The sequence below is a fragment of the Vipera berus genome (genome assembly GCF_964194415.1).
Source record: "Vipera berus genome assembly, chromosome: 6".
NCBI lineage: Eukaryota > Metazoa > Chordata > Lepidosauria > Squamata > Viperidae > Vipera > Vipera berus.
In genome coordinates, this window is record NC_138208.1 from 4,520,783 (window position 1) to 4,538,178 (window position 17,396).

A 17,396-nucleotide genomic window follows, 5' to 3' on the forward strand; every position below is an offset into this window, starting at 1 on the left:
TTTCAAGCCTTTTTCAAATAATAGTGTTTTTATTTCTCATGGTATTTAGTTATAAGTCATATATGTAGAAACACTTTTCCCCCCCTTTACAGTTCAGTCCTATGGGTATTTTTTGAGAAACGTTGCAAAGACTTCAATGGGGATATTCCCTGGTAAGCAGAACACAGAGCATAGAATAAGAGCATCAGGAGGGACCTTAGAGGTCTTCTAGTCCAGCCCCCTGATCAAGCAGAAGATCTTATTCCATTCTGTACAAATGGCTTTCCAGTCTTTTCTGGAAAACCTCCAGCATAGGTAGATGTATCTAGATATTATATTGATTGCTACCATAAATATTTGTATTCTTTTGTTGTCTTCTACGTATGTGAAAGAATAAAATCTAAATATAAATTAAATACGAGACCAAAAGAGCTTAGGGTGTTCTCCAGAAGAATGTCCCCTCAAATTCTATATTTGTGTCTGTCTGCAAGGAAGCAACCATGTGTTAACTACATTTTAATAAGTGCTAGCAAATAATTATTTTGCCTTACGGTTCCTGCTGCACACTCTTATGCATCAAATGAAATTGGCAAGGAGCTGACAACAGAGTAAACAGTAGAAAATGGTGGGTTTCTACTGAGAGCTGTGGTGGCGCGGTGGTCAGAAAGCTAGTATTGCAGGCTAATTCTGCCAACTGCCTGCAGTTCGATCCTGACCGGTTCAAGGTTAACTCAGCTGTCCATCCTTCCGAGGTTGGTAAAATGAGAACCCGGCTTGTTGGGGGCAACCTGCTGATTGATTCTGCAAACTGGTTAGAGAGGAACGGAAAGCAATATGAAGCGGTCTATAAATCTAAGTGCTAAACCCTGGTCCAAGGACCGGCATCAGACCATGGCATGCCAAAAACTGGTCCATGCAAACAAGCTAAGCCCCATCCTCGGGATGCAGGCAGCATGCAAAACCACGCCCTCTGCAGAAAATTCATTTTCCACGGAACCGGTCCCTGGTACCCAAAAGGTTGGGGGCCACTGATTTATGGGCATTCTTAGAAACTCTTTTAAAAAAAATTGTTTATTTTGTTCCTTTTCATTCTCGTGTCCTTGTAAGCAAGGTCCCCATCCATCCATCCATCCATCCATCCCCCCCAACCATGTCTTTCTCCTCTTGGGTGCCATTTCATTCTTTCAACTCAACAATCTCTTCGGCTTTGGAAACAGTGTGAAATTGGTGTTATTAATAGTTCTTGTAAACGCAGTAAAGACACATCAATCAAATCTAAGGGCTCCAGCTATTGGGAACAAGAAGTTGCATTTAACACCCAAGTGAATTGCTGCTGCTAAAGACTCTCTCCTTTGGTTTCATGTTACACCCTGAGAAGAACAGAACGAAACATGACATGTGCTGTCAAGTCTTTATTTACCGAGATATATTGACCTTTTGAGTATTTTTGACTTAGACTTGTCCTCAGGAACTTGACGAGATGGGAAGATTAATCTTTCCCAAAGTTGTCTTTTGATCCGATACCACTGATTAAGTCCCAGTGTCTTCCGTGCCATATTAGATAATGGGCAGTATTATCTGAAAACGTGTATTTCCTTTCATTTTGCCTTCAGTCTTTTTTCAAAACAGCAGCCGTGGTTTGAGAAGATGTAGTAAAGACTCCTCACCCATGACTCAATTCATATAACCAGCAGCTGGATGAAAAGCTGTTTCTCTACAACTATATCTAATTAGTTCAGTACCATCAAGTCAGAATAACAGAAGTGGAAGGGACCTTGAAGGTTTTCTAGCCCAGCCCTCTGCTCAATTAGGAGACCCTATCTATACATTTCAGATAAATGGTGGTCTAGTCTCTTCTTCAAAATCTCTAGTGATGGAGCATCCACAACTTCTGGAGGAAAGTGGTTCCATTGATTGATTGTTCTCATTGTTCAGAAATTTCTCCTTAGTTCTAGACCAGGGGGTCTTCAAATTTGGACCTTTTATGACTTGTGGACTTCAACTCCCAGAATTCCTTAGCCAGGCACGCTGGCTGAGGAATTCTGGGAGCTGAAGTCCACAAGTCATAAAAGGGCCAAGTTTGAAGACCCCTCCCAGAATTCCTCAGTCACGCACTCTGGCTCAGGAATTCTGGGAGTTGAAGTCCACGAGTCCTAAAAGAGCCAAGGTTGCCTACCCCTGTAGGAAGTCCTTGACATACAACAGTTCATTTAGTGGCTGCTCAAAGTTGCAACATCATGGGGAAAAAATGAGCTACAATTGCTTTTCAAACTTACGATCGTGACCACCCACCCCGGGGTCACATGATCAAAATTCAGACACTGGGCAATTTGACTTGTATTTACGATGGTTGCAGCATCCCGGAGTCACATGATCCCCTTTTGCAACCTTCCAACAAGTGAAGTCAATGGGGAAGCCAAGTTCCCTTAACAACCATGCCACTAATTTAACAACTGCAGCGATTCACTTAACAACCGTGGCAGGAAAGTCCGTAAAACGGGGCAAATCTCTTCACCAAGGTCTCACTTAGCGACAAAAATTTGGTTGCAAGCTGAGGAATGCCTGTATTTTATAGTGACCTTGCATTGGAAACTGAAGTGCTTTGCATCTCCAGATGGTGCTCATATTCATATTAAATGTGATATTCAGAGCTTAATAGTGTTTAAGGGACACAGAAATTCCTGGGAACTCTTCCCTTCAATGGGTACAAATCTCACTTAAAAAGAGGGAGAGGCAAAGGACAAAAAACCTTATTTCCTCCAAAATATTTATTTATTTTTATTCTGGACCCTCACACCCCTACAACTAAGTATATTTCATTTAATTTAAACAGATAAGACACGGGCACACAGGCAATTATATAAATTCCAAATATATACGGAGAAAATTCATTGTGTTTCCAAAGCTGAATACAAAAATGAGTACGGGTGACAATTGAAAGTTACATAAATTACATGTAATTTATGACCATTGATACTTCTGACATTTAAGACCCTTGCAGCGTTCCCCACGGTTACGGGATAAAAATTCAATTTAACAAAGGTGGCACAAAAGGTTGTAAAATGGGGGGCAAAGCTCACTTAACTGCAATGAAAATTTAAGCGCTCAATTGTGGTCATAAGTCGAGGACTACCTGCATGTAATACATAGGAAGGAGGATTGGGGGATGTGAATAAATGCAAGGTGAGGAAGTTGTTTACCGGACTGTGGGTTTTTTTCTGGGTTTTTGTGGATGTGTATGATACATAGGCTAGTAACAGCTGCGAGTGATACTCCAGAAAAAGATAAAAAGAGAAGAGCCATTGATGGGCTTCAGAGAAAACTATGCAAAATTCTGAGTTGTGATTTGGGAGGGGGAAAAAATCTGATAGATAGAAAGATAGATAAATAGACAGATAGATAGATAAATAGACAGAGATATATTTAGATTAGCTAGCTAGAGATAGACACAGATAGAAATTTAGATTAGCTAGCTAAATATAGATTAGCTAGCTATAGATTAGCTAAATAGATAATTAGCTAAACAGCTAGATTTAGATAAGCTAGCTAGCTAGATTTAGACTAGATATTTAGATTAGCTAGCTAAATAGAGATAGACAGATAGAAATTTAGATTAGCTAGCTAAATAGATGATATAGATTAGCTAGCTATAGATTAGCTAGGTAATTAGCTAAATGGCTAGAGATTTAGATTAGCTAGCTAGCTAGCTAGATTTAGATTAGATATTTAGTTTAGCTAGCTAAATAGACATAGAAATTTAGATTAGCTGGCTAAATAGATTATATAGATTAGCTAGCTATAGATTAGCTAGATAAATAGATGATAATTAGCTAGTTAAATAGCTAGATATTTAGATTAGCTAGCTAGCTAGCTTTAGATTAGATAGATATTTAGATTAGCTAGTTAAATAGAGATAGACAGATAGAAATTTAGATTAGCTAGCTAAATAGATGATATAGATTAGCTAGCTAGCTAGCTAGACAGGCAGAAAGATATGGATGGGTAGGTAGTAGGTAGGTACAAAAACAGGAAGACCTAAAAAGAAAGGGATAAAATGACTATTTGCTTAGAACAAAGTTTCAAAAAGAAGATTTAGGCAAAAGAGTATTCTTCTGTACACATGGAAAAGGGATGAATTGAAACCGATCACTTGACTTCATTGTTTTTGAAGAAAATCAGAATGACTGAAGAATGTAAAAGCGACAAAAAAATGTAGAAAAGCAGGCAAAGCCGGTGAAACCAAGTCATCAGCCTAGAGTCCTTACATTCCCAGAAACGTCCAAGTCCCAACCCTCTTGAATTCTGCTGATCCTTATCTGGCGCCAATTTAGCATTGGACTTTAGTTGGCCAGATTCCTGTGTAGGGGCTGGAGCAATAAATCTTCTGAACTGCAATTTAATAGCCTGATCATTTGTCCCAAAGGTGCTTTTTCCAAAAGGCAACTGGACTTATTTTCCTTGAAGACATTTCGCTTCTCATCCGAGAAGCTTCTTCAGTTCTGACTGAACAGTTCAATCCTTCCGTCGGAACTGAGGAAGCTTCTCGGATGAGAAGCGAAATGTCTTCAGGGAAAAAACAAAATCCAGCGTTGTGCCAGGCCTGAGGAATACCATTATAGGAAAAGCAGATGGGGATTTTTTTTTTTAGGATATGTGTCAAACGTGAGTCAACTCCGCACCTGCTTTCTCACACAGTTTGCCAAACAGTGAGGGGGGGTAGGGTGGTGAATCCCAAGGCGGTGTGTGTGTGTGTGTGTGTGTGTGTGTGTGTGGGAAGGCTATGGAATGCAAGTGAACTGTCTCTTGTTATCTATTATGAAGAATGTTTGAGCTGAACTCAAAATGGTGGGTGGCCCGGAGGGGAAAAAAGGAGGTTTTTACCTCTGGGGAAGAAAGATCAAATCCAGTTCCAAGCCGGAAGACGCTGGAAACAAAATGGAGGCTGACTGCTTAGGAAAGGTTTCTGTTGATTGATGAGCAGAACCAACAACAGCATGCAGTTCTGGGACCGCTGACAAAATGGGAGTTGAGGAGAGCTGGGTTTATACACATTCTTTGGGTCTGTGTGTTTTGACAGGCCTGTTCGTTGTGAAATGTACTTTGACCTACGCTTGAGTGTGCCCTTTTAGTATTCAAATTAATGTTGCCTGACTCCCATTGTGGCTAGGAGGACATGCCCTGGAGCTGAGGGTGGGTGGGTGGGGGGGCAGAATTTAAATGTTAGGAGTCTTTGTTTTTCTAATCCCATCAACTCCAGCCTTCTGTGGGAGCTGTGGCTGAAGGCGTTTTGCTTATGAATAGGGTGGCAAGTGAAGAGGAACTAAAGAGCCTCTTTTGCGAGTAAAGAAGGAGAGTGCAAAACTTGGGTTGAAATTAAACATCAAGAAAACCAAGATCATGGCATCCGGCCCTCTCAATTCCTGGCAAATAGATGGGGAAGAAATGGTGGTAGTGACAGATTTCATTTTCCTGGGCTCCAAGATCACCGCAGACGGGGACCGCAGCCAAGAAATTAAAAGACGCTTACTCCTGGGGAGGAAAGCCATGGCAAATCTAGACAGCACACTAAAAAGCAGAGACATCACCCTGCCAACAAAAGTGCGTATAGTCAAGGCTGTGGTCTTCCCAGTTGCAATGTATGGCTGTGAAAGTTGGTCCATAAGAAAGGCTGAGCGCCAAAGAACGGAGGCCTTTGAACTATGGTGCTGGAGAAGACTCCTGTGAGTCCCTTGGGCTGCAAGGCGTTCAAACCGGTCGGTCCTAGAGGAGGTCAACCCTGACTGCTCTTTAGAAGGCCAGATCCTGAAGCTGAAACTCAAATCCTTTGGCCACCTAATGAGAAGGAAGAGCCACTGGAGAAGAGCCTCATGCTGGGAAAGGTCGAGGGCAAGAGAAGAAGGGGACGACAGAGAATGAGGTGGCTGGATGGAGTCACAGAAGCAGTAGGCGTGAGCTTAAAGGGACTCCAGAAGATGGTAGAGGACAGGAAGGCCTGGAGGAACGTTGTCCGTGGGGTCGCGATGGGTCGGACACGACTTCGCAACTAACAACAGGGTGGCCCCAGTCCTTCTGAATGCATTACAACATCTCCATTCCTAAAGATTAGCCTCTTCGGGTTTCTGCTTGAAGCTGTTTCCCACAGCAAGGAGACTGGGGTAGCTTTCTGCCTTTAAGATGATGTCTCTCCTCTTCTCCTACAGGGGAAATAGAATGTTCTGCCTCTTTTAACATTCCCCCAAATATTTAATTCTCTACGGGGAGGGGGTGGGCGGGCTTCCCACATACCTATGTGGCTTTTCGCAGGAAAACCCCAGAACTAACTTTGCTTCAGCTGTGCCTAGATGGATCTTTCAATAAAGCTACAGCCACGGGTAGGCCACCTTGGCTCTTTTATGACTCGTGGACTTCAACTCCCAGAATTCCTGAGCCAGCCTGGCTCAGCTTGGAAACCTCTCCCTTTTCCCTCATGTGGAAATGCTGGCAGAAAAGTAGCCAGAATGTTTTTTTTTTTTGCTTTGGAAAAGCAATCGGACGAAGGAGGAAAGGGTCGTGAGGAAGACACGGTTGAATGGCGTTGCTGAAAGATGGAAGAAGCGAGGGCAGAAAAGAGATGGAATGAAGCGATGGTGCAACACCAAGTAGAAAGTGAAAAGATCGTGAGCGGGATTGATGTTAAGTGAGACCACACCTGGAATCCTGCAACCAATTTTGGTCGCCATACTACAAAAAAGATGTTGAGACTCTAAAAAGAGTGCAGAGAAGAGCAACAAAGATGATCAGGGGACTGGAGGCTAAAACATATAAAGAACGGTTGCTGGAATCGGGTAGGTCTAGTAGTTTAATGAAGAGAAGGACCAAGTGTGACATGATAGCAGCGTTCCAGTATCTCAGGGGATGACCCAAAGAAGAGGCAGTCAAGCTCTTCTCCAAAGCACCCGAAGGCAGGACAAGAAGCAAAGGATGGAAGCCAACCAAGGAGAAGCAACCTGGAATTAAGGAGAAACGTCCTGACAGTGAGGACGATTAACCAGTGGAACAGCTTGCCACCAGAAGTTGTGGGTGCTCCAACACTGGAGGTTTTTAAGAGACTGGACAGTCACTTGTCTGAAATGGTATAGGTTCTTCTGCTTAAGCAGGGGGCTGGACTAGAAGACCTCCAAGGTCCCTTCCAGCTTTATTCTATTCTATTCTATTCTTATTCTAATTCTAATTCTATTCTTATTCTATTCTGTTAGTTTTAGCTCTATTTCTTTTATTTTCTCATGTGTTTACTGTTTGGCTATTTACTGCACCCTCTCTGTGTGCAACACAACACTGCATACCCCTAATAGAACATTCTGATGGGTGTGTTTAAGTACAGGTAAGTCCTCGACTTACAACAGTTCAGTGACCGTTAGAACTGAGAACGGCATTGAAAAAAGTGACTTACGGTCGTTTTCCACAACCGTTGCAGCAGCCCCAGGGTCATGCGATCAAAACTCAGATGCTTGGGAACTGACTCATACGTATGACAGTTGCAGCGTCCCGGGAGCTCCCATGATCCCCTTTTGTGACCTTCTGACGAACAAAGTCAATGGGGGAAGCCAGATTCATTTAACAACCGTGTGACTGACTGAACAATGGCAGTGATTCGCTTAACCAAATGTTGGGGGGGGGGTCAATGGTGGTCTTTCAGTTGAGGACTACCTGTATGTTGATTGACGTATGTTTATTTCTGGGCCTGCAACTCACTGCTAAGAAAATTAATCAGGTAACAATACATCCATCCCATTCTTAAGCACTCATAATATCCAAAACCTTATCCCACAAAATGAAGTGATTAAAATTGGGCATAACTGCCCTGACAAATCTGGCAATTAAACATATTTCAGAGCAGAACATTAAAATATGGCTTTCCAAACAGGTTTAAAAAAGCACATTCTCCTGCTTTCATTTATGTTATTCGGAGCTTGTCTGAGCTGTTGTTCAGATACTTGTTTAAACTTAAATATAAATTCCAGATACACAGTTTTGTTTTTTGTTTTTTTAAAAAAGCATAGCCCTCAAATCAAGTTTTATTGCCACCTCAAAAGACCGGTGAAGTCCTTTTTCCAATAACCATCCTTGGCCATTCACCTGAGACTTTAATACAGCGCGTTTTAGCATTAAACTAATTTGTTCTTCAACTGAGCGATTCAGAGCATGTGTAGAAAATTATTCAAGTGCAGTCATGGAAAAAAGAATAGCATTCACTGCGCGTTTTTTAAAAAAACACTTAAAGCTCTGCATAGTGTTCTCTTGTTGTTTTTTTTAGGGAAAGCTAGCAGGGTAAAAACAGTTTGGCTAGAACAATGTTTTATTGGAATTATTTAACAAAAAATATTTTAAGACATCTATACAATTTAACATCCATTCTGACGAAAAAAAGAAGCAAAAACCGGAGCAAAATACAAAAAATTAAAAACCCTAAGTTAAAAAGTGCACTATTCAATCCAGTATTTTGTTTTTATCCTTGGTAGCCACGTATGGGGAAAAAAATAAAATCCGAATTAGTGTAACCATTTGCACACCTGTTCCTGTTTCACACATCTGTGAAACACATCTGGGTTTGGAAGGTGACTTCTTAGCTTTACAGTCGTCAGGCAGGTATATTGAAATAAATCCTACTGCATTTCAACGGGTTTTACACAAGATGCAGGCGTGCGTTAAGTTGCAGCCTCTCTCTTCGAAGACGGAGACAAACTTGGCGATATTTTTTTTCAGCAAAAATTTTTTTTGGCATTCCGTGAATATCTATCTCCTCCTCTTAAACAAAGGTATGTATTTATAGAAGTCACGCATCGCACCATTTCGGTGGATACAAAAAAATTCTGGCTCTGAATGGCAGAACAACTGTGACTGTTGTGAGCGAGCTATCCTGATTAAAACTTCCAAAACAGGACGATGTTCACAATGAAACTTAAGGCCATGTTTTATTTGCTGATCAATGGACAAAAAAAGGCAGTGAGTTTTCTTCCCAAACCCTCCCAGTTATTTCCTTGAAAGTCTGTGCTCGTAAAAATCACGAAAAGTTGGAAAGACGGAATTGTTGAAACTTTTAAATATATTTTACACAATCTCGTTTTGTACAAAAATACAAGTTAATTATAAACATAAAGCGATGATACTATTAGGTAAATCTTCTTTTGCGATATGCTACTATATATATATATATATCTATATATATATATTCATTTATTTATAAAACTTCTCATCCCCGTTCTCATTGAGATCCGTACCAGATTGAATCACGACTAGCAAAGAATTCTACAATTACACGGACCAGGTTTTTGGCTGTAAATATTTCCATTTTAGACTGGCCAAAATTAAAGAGGAAAAAAAAAGGGCACGGATGTCCATAAACCAACAAATAATTTGGCTAGGATGTGGCAAACACAAACACTACAGATCTCTACAAGAAACCATTATCAGTACATAATTGTTGCACATATACCAACATGGAATGAGACTTTAGTGAGACGCCATGGAAAATTCATTCGTCTTCAACCTGGCATTTTCTCTGATTTCATCGAACGAGTACGCCTTCGTTACTACTCCATTTTTAAACACTGTGTGAAGGAAGTCCTGCAAACGAACACCATTTGTTAGGGCTTTAGTAAAAACAACACAGCATCTACCAAAAAATTGAAGTGACTTAAATAAGCCACTATAAGATCTCGACTTACATTCGTTTAGTGACGTTTGAAGTTACGACGGCACTGAAAAAAAACCTGATTTATGACCGTTTTTCACACCTACAACCCCTGGACCATCCCCAGGTCACGTGATCAAAATTCAGACACGTGGCCACTGACCTGTTTTGAGTCAGTCGTCGTGAGTCAGTTTTGAGTCATGAATAATTTTCAGTCAGCTGTCATGAGGCAACTGACTCATATTTATGACGGCCGCCGTGTCCGTGCACGCGCGTGTGAGACGTGATCCCCTTTTGCGACCTCCTGACAAGCAAAGTCAGTGGGAGAAGCCAGATTCACTTTAAAAACCATGTTGCTAACAACTGTGGCAAGAAATTGGGACAAAACCCATTTAACAACTGGCTTGCTTAGCAACATTGGGGGGGGGGAGTGTCAACTGTGGTCGTAAGCTGAGGACTACCTGTAAGTCAATACATAACTAATGCTAGTTTCTATCAGTGTACGCATCAGATATATACGAAAGAAATTTAACTAAATATTAACAGGCAGAAGCTACTGAAAATTGTCAATTGCTTTCCTATTCCCTAGCTGCAAAATCTTGTTTTCATTCATGTGTATTTTAGAATAATAATTAACTATTATTATTGTTGTTGTCATTATTGTTATTAGTTATTTAGTTATTAAATTTTTGTGCCTCCCAGTTCCTCTACAAGGCGACTCTGGGCAGCTTACGAGTTACTGAAGAATGCAAGCCTGTTTGTGTCCATGCTCTAAAACTCCGTCATTTTTTATCCCTATTCCCCGAAGACCGCCAAGGAAATTGAAGCATTTAACTACCTGTCCATATTCTTCTAGATCCCCCTTGCCTTCTTCTAGTGTAACGAAGTCTCCGTTCGGCGTTCTGTGCAAGGACAATCTTCCTTTCTTCGAACGTTTGTTGGGATCGGCTACCGGATCCTTAAAGACGTTCACCTGGAAGCCAAATTTAAATTTAATTTAAATTTGAAAGGAATTCACCCAGGCTGACCTCGGTGAATCCCTGTTTTTCTCTAAAGTAAAAAAAAAAAACTAAATATGACAGAACATACCCCGAGGCCATTAGTAACCACGTAGCTGCATTTGAACGAGCAGTTCAAGAGATCTCTGGTTAATTTCTGCAGGAGGGCCCCACCTGACCCGAAGGAGATGTTTTCAATGCTCCATTTCTGCTGTTTCATGCCCTCCACGACCTGGAAGCGACAGAAAACGCTTTAAAGCATTGCACGAGCAAGGTACAGATTCTAAATCAACTCTACTTTTTTTTTTAAAGATAATTAAAGCATGGGAAGGTAACAGTGTTCCGTGCGCCTTGGGCGTCTAGTCACGCCGGCCACATGACCACGGAGACGTCCTAGGACAAGCGCTGGCTCTTCGGCTTTGAAACGGAGATGAGCACCGGCCCCTAGAGTCGGAAACGACTAGCACGCATGTGCGGGGGAACCTTTACCTTAATTCATGCGTTACGCAATTTTTGTGGATTAATGTACTTTACAAAAACGAAGAGGGGTTTTGTAAGTTACGTTTACCCACCAAAATTGCATTAAGACTATTTTTGTTTTCTGCAAGCTGCATTTATCCACACACAAAAAAAGAAAAGATAACATCCTGATGGCTTCCTGTTAAGAAATATTCTGGAATAGCTAGGCAATCTACTGTTAACTGTCTTCCAACCCACCTACTGCAATTTTCAATATTTTGGTCTGAGGATCTGAGCATCTCTCGAATTTTAAGAAGAGTTCCAGGCATCACCACAAATAAAGTCAGAATAACAGAGTTGGAAGGGACCTTGGAGGTCTTCTAGTCCAGCCCCCTGCTCAGGCAGGAAACCCTGTACCATTTCAAACAAGTGGTTGTTCAATCTCTTCCTAAAACCCTCCGGTGTTGGAGCATTCACCGCTTCTGGTGGCAGGTTGTTCCACTGGTTAACTGTTCTCCCTGTCAGGAAATTTCTCCTGAGTTCCAGGTTGCTTCTCTCCTTGATTAGCTTCCATCCGTTGCTTCTTGTCCTGCCTTCGGTCGCTTTGGAGAAGAGCTTGACACCCCCCCCACCCCACTCTTTGTGGTAAAGTTTAGGGTGGCAACATCAATCTCTAAATGTTAGGAGTCTCCCCGCTTTTATTTTTTTCTCCTTTTGGTGTCAACCTTGCTAAAAAAAAAACGAGGAAAAAAAATCCCCAATTTATGTACTTTTGTAGTTTTAAGATATGCCCTGTTCACCGCCCTGAGTCCTTCGGGAGAAGGGCGGTATAAAAATTTAATTAATTAAATAAATAAATAATGCCTGCCATATATTTCCCCCCCCCCATTTTTCCTGTAAAAAGAATTCCTCAGACAGCCAGGTACAATTATTTAATAACGAAAGAAAACACAGGGGTTCAAAAAGAAAATCTGCTTAAAAATAAATTGGGGGGGGGGAGGAAGAGAGAGAGAGAGAGAGAAAAAAACTGGGTTGGTCATGAGCGGATGGCCGGAGGAGATATCTATCCTGGGTGTTTATTCAATCTGGAAAAGTCAAGTTTTTGCAAGATGACCCCCTTCCATCCAACTACGTATTCTTCTTGTGCATTATAACCCAAACCACAAGGAAGCATTTGGAAAATGCAAGTCACTTTCATTTCCCCCGCTGAAAAGACAACAGCAAGAGGCGGTTCAAGGCTAAATTAACACTTTTGTGCATGTCAAGTGACACCCTAAACAAGGTCACCAAAAAGCACCACCCGGGGCTAAGAGGGTGACTTTTCGGCCTCTTAGTGTGGCAACCGTCCTCAAGTTAATTCAACAATTCAACGGTGCCTGCAAGTTTATTTTGGTTTTCTGTCTTATTCTACTTCCTGTAATATACAGCAGAGAGGATGTGGCGAGATTTTGCAAGATTCCACTGTTCTTGTGGATTCTGTACCAACTGAGGGATGACACATCTTCCCAGATATCAACATTTGGGGTGTCTCCTGAATTGTAAAAACAAAACAAAATGCAGCACTCGCGCTGAAAATTGATGAGGAAACGGCAAGCGAAAGAAAAAAGATAAGAGGAGGGAGGGGAAAAGGGCAGCTGGAGTCATTTTAGCTTTTAGCTGCAAATATAGCTTTTTTTAAGCACTCTGCTATTCAGACATGACGTGTTTTTCCACTGAACTTCAGAGGACAAAGGGAAATTATTTCTCCGACTTTCAACACCCGTTTTGCACGGAGGGGTTTGAGAACATGACCCCAGATTAATTAAGGCACGGTTGTCTTTAATGGTGCCCATGTGGAAAGGCAACTGAAGTGCTTCTCTAAAGTTTCACAGAATGACAGAGTTGGAAGGGACCCGGGAGATCTTCTAGTCCAGCCCCCTGCTGAAGCAGGAGAACCTATACGATTCCAGACAAGTGGCCGTCCAGTCTCTTCTTTAAAAGCCTCCAGCGATGGAGCACTCACAACATCAAAATTAATCAAGAGAAAAATCACACCTCTTGCAATGTGTTGATATCCACACCGTCTCCTTGAATAATTCTGAGGTAAGGTGGCAACACTTTATAGCCTTTTGCATTTTCTGTAATGGGGAACTTCTTTCCTAGAATTTCCAAAACCTAGCCAAAAAAAAAAAAGATAGATTATATATATATATATGTGTGTGTGTGTGTGTAGATAGATAGATAGATAGAGAGAGAGAGAGAGAGAGAGAGAAGCATGCATATTAGCAAATCAGCCTGTCATTCCATTAAATAAACCAGATAGATAACAAATTCAAAACAGAAGTGATATAACCAAAATATCTAAAGTAGGCATGTCAAACTGCCGGCCCGCAGGCCAGATGCATCATATTGAAACCGCGCCCACCCCATTGCTGGCAATGGGGAAAAAGTCGCAATATGCTGCGCGACGTCACAAGTTTGACATGCCTGATCTAAAGAAAAAAAAACACATTCAAATCCAGTCATTCTATTAAAATTATACCGGAAAGAACCCTTGGATTAAGGCAAGGGTAGGCAACCTTGGCTCTTTTATGACTGGTGGACTTCAACTCCCAGAATTCCTGAGCCAGCCATGCTGACGGGAAAGGGAGAGGTTTCCATGCTGGCTCAGGAATTCTGGGAGTTGAAGTCCACCAGTCATAAAAGAGCCAAGGTTGCCTACCCCTGGCCCTACAGGTTCCCTCAAACAGGCTTTTTTTTAAAAAAATCAACACTAATTTTAGGAAGGACTAATTATAAGCATCCTTGACTTATGACCACGACCGAGCCCAAAATTTGAATCACTAAGCGAGACAATCCTTGAGTGAATTTTGCCCCATTTTACATTTTTTTTTCTTTCTTGCCCAAATTGTTAAGTGAGTCACTGCAGTTGTTCGTTAACACGGTTAAGTGAAATTTTGGGTAGCCAGATGTCAAGGTGGTAAATCAAGGAATTGTCTGTATTATTTTGTGTAAGTCGGTTTAAATCCTGTCGGGTTCCTGTCAGTCAAGGAAATTCCTGATATTTAACGTTGTATTGAATTCTGTATATCCATCCTATCTAACCGATTCTTTCTAAGAAATGCACGTGGTTTCAGAAAATCATCTCGGGAATATAAACCCCAGCGGCGAAACCCACAATTCTTAAAAGCGTAAAAACCACCAGAAACAACAAAAGCACACCCCTTCCTTTATCGGATACTAACCTTCTGCCGATGTCAGCACCCCACCGTCCTGTGCGCTCCCACAGAGAGGGCCTCCTCAGGGTGCCACCGCTCAAGGAATGCCGGCTAATGGCCCCCAGGGGGAGAGCATTCTCAGTGGGTGCGCCAGCCCTCTGGAACACCTTACCAACCGAAATCCGGATGGCCCCTGACCTCCGTACCTTCCGTCGCGACTTAAAAACTTTCCTATTCCAGCAGGCTGGCCTGGCATGATAACGTTAATTGGGGTCCCAGTTTGTGTTATTAGTGTTTCTTATTATTTTATTGTTCGGTCTGTATACCTTCCTTCCTCTGTACACCGCCCCGAGTCCCTCGGGAGAAGGGCGGTTTATAAAAACTAATAAATAAATAAATAAATAAATAAATAACAGACAATCCTTACAGGGGTGTGTGAAGGCTAAAAGGAAGGAACATATAATTAGCGTGTTATCTGGGGCGATCGCTCCACTGTCACCACCCCTCCGGGTAATACAGGTAGTCCTCGACTTACAACAACTCATTTCGTGACCATTCCAAGTTACAATAGCAGTGAAAAAAAGCGGCTTGCGACCGTTCTTCACACTTGCGACCGTCGCAGCTTCCCCTGGGTTCACATGATCAAAATTCAGACACTTGGCCACTGGCTCACATTTATGACGGCTGCAGTGTCCCCGGTGTTTGTGTGTGTGTGTGTGTGTGACGGGATCCCCTTTTGCAACCTCCTGACAAGTAAAGTCAATGGGGAAGCTAGATTCGTTTAACAACCAGGTTACTAACCTAACCTCTGCAGTGATTCGCTTAACAACCCTGGCGAGCAAGGTCATAAAACGGGGGGGACGGGACTTCACAGATGTTTCACTTAGCCACGGAAATGGTGGGCTCAACAGTGCTCGCAAGTCGAGGACGGCCTGTATTTGGGCAGGCTGAAGGAACGCAGAAGCCTGGCTGGAGGAGCTAAGCGGCCTGCGCTGATTGAACCGTTCAACAACGACGAAATGGTTTCTACGCTGGAATTTTGAAACCTGAACTCTGAGCTCTTACCTTCAGCACGGTGTCGAGAGGATTTCCTGAATCTGGCCGGATAATCAGGGGAGCCTCTGCACTCCTCCTCTCAATTAAATGCCTTAAATCCTCACCCCAGATTTTCTCGCAAGCGTTGTAAATATCGTAGCTGTCGCTGACCACGGAGACCGGCACGTTAGAAAAATGTGTCACAATATGTCTGAAAGCGTCTTTTTCGTGCTCTTTTCCCCAAGCTGTTATAGTACTAGGAAGAAGAAGAAGAAGAAGAGATGCCGATTCAATTCCGAGAGAGTTATGCTTGCATCCTTTTTTTTTATACTCTTATACTTTGTGATCAAAAGTCCTTTGGGTAGTAACCACTGATGTTTTTCTTGAAGCAACTTGAGGTGACGTTTCCATTCATGTGAAACAGTTGAAAATCTTCACTGCCTTAATGGACTATCTCGAGCAGCCGGCCCCCGTAGATTGTTCGTATTTAAATCATCGATTTAAATCACAGAGTAGTTTTTTTGAGTTCCCCAAAGAGCTTAAATTAAACTTAATTTTTTCCCCCAAAATGAATCTATTTAGAAAAATGGATCCCTAAATCAAGGAAACCTGACTAATACTCTATCCATTTTTTTAAATAAAAGTAATCCCAAAACTGATGCATTTGGAATGAAAAGAGTATTATTTTTATTCTAAATTATGTGTAAGCAACTTGATCGATTCCCAAAACTCAGTTGAATCTTTAATTTTTAATGAATTTATCTTGCAGCAAATAAAGCTGCAAATAAACTGAACAACTGCTAGAAATGACTGGTTGATACCAGAATTGCTAATGAAGTATACAACTATGTGGCATGTGTGGTGTTTGGTTTGTTTGTGAGTTTGTGTGTGTGGCTAGATAGATGACAGAGATAGAGACACAGACGGACAGATATAGATTAGATATAGAGATGCTAGATACACAGGGGTGAGATAGATATAGATATAGAGGTAGACAGATGACATATAGACAGATATAAAAAGATAAAGATAAAGCCAGAGATATATAGAGATGAGATACCGTATTTTCCGGCGTATAAGACGACCCCCTACATTTCCTGTTAAATTATAGGATTTGGGCTATACTCGCCGTATAAGACTACCCCTCTTCCAACGCACACCAAATAAAAATTAAAAAACATCAGATTTGATTTTAATATGGTAATTTTAATTCAAATGCTTATGACATGCAGGTACTTAGTAGGAAAACTGTCACTTATAAACATAAGGCTGTTTGTCATCAAACATGTAAAAATAAAACAGTGCAAGTGGATTAAACTTTTCCTAATTCACTCTAAAGCTTTCCCTGCACAGAGCCTTAAGTAACACCAGCTGCCTGCAATTAGTGCAGGTTCGCATCCCACCAGGCTCAAGGTTGACTCAGCCTTCCATCCTTCCGAGGTAGGTAAAATGAGGACCCAGATTGTTGGGGGGCAATAAGCTGACTTTGTAATAATGCTGCTTGGGGTGTGTGTGAAAGCCCTAATAAGCAGGCATATTCATAGAATGAAGGTTATTGCTAAGCACATTGATTTGTGCTTTAAATTGTAAGCCGCCCTGAGTCATCGGAGAAGGGCGGGATATAAATGGGATTTTTAAAAAAAAGACCAAATGGGAGATCCGCTCCAGGTTTTCCAGCCAGCCCGCCCAGTTCCTGAGTCAAATGTGTCCTTAGAGCTAAGCAGCTGCTCTGACTGCTGCATTCCCCACCTGCCTTTCAAGATGGGATAGACTACAGCTGCTCTTCAACTTTAGAAGGAAAGACGCCCAGACCCCAGCCTGTAAAAAATCTGCAGCTTCTTCTCCAATTGGTCCCGCTTTCCCTGCGCAGACAAAATGGGAGATCCGCTCCAGGTTTTCCAGCCAGCCCTGTCCCTAAAGTTTCAGCACCCGCGTATAAGATGACCCCTGACTTTTGAGAAGATTTTCATGGGTTAAAAAGTCGTCTTATACGCCGGAAAATACGGTATATAGAAAGATAAGATAAAGCTTGAGATAGAGATGAGATAGATAAAGGTA

At 41.8% G+C, this 17,396-nt stretch overlaps 2 protein-coding genes across 2 annotated transcripts in view; one reads left to right on the forward strand and one right to left on the reverse strand.

Annotated features, from left to right (window-relative positions):
- The first annotated feature begins 2,734 nt into the window (after nucleotides 1–2,734).
- Nucleotides 2,735–17,396, forward strand: part of PIK3CG (phosphatidylinositol-4,5-bisphosphate 3-kinase catalytic subunit gamma) — a 121,609-nt gene continuing 106,947 nt past the window's right edge. Inside the window, exon 1 of the mRNA XM_081331652.1 lies at nucleotides 2,735–6,837. The gene's annotated coding sequence lies outside the window, so the exon portion shown is untranslated. The remainder of the gene's footprint in view (nucleotides 6,838–17,396) is intronic.
- The window catches only part of NAMPT (nicotinamide phosphoribosyltransferase), a 28,893-nt gene continuing 18,320 nt past the window's right edge, over nucleotides 6,824–17,396 (reverse strand). The window contains exons 7-11 of the mRNA XM_081331655.1: nucleotides 15,369–15,594; nucleotides 13,141–13,260; nucleotides 10,739–10,879; nucleotides 10,488–10,622; nucleotides 6,824–9,582 (exon numbers count right to left, since the gene is read on the reverse strand). Coding sequence (XP_081187781.1) covers nucleotides 9,469–9,582; nucleotides 10,488–10,622; nucleotides 10,739–10,879; nucleotides 13,141–13,260; nucleotides 15,369–15,594 — 736 coding nt within the window. The 3' untranslated portion in view covers nucleotides 6,824–9,468. The remainder of the gene's footprint in view (nucleotides 9,583–10,487; nucleotides 10,623–10,738; nucleotides 10,880–13,140; nucleotides 13,261–15,368; nucleotides 15,595–17,396) is intronic.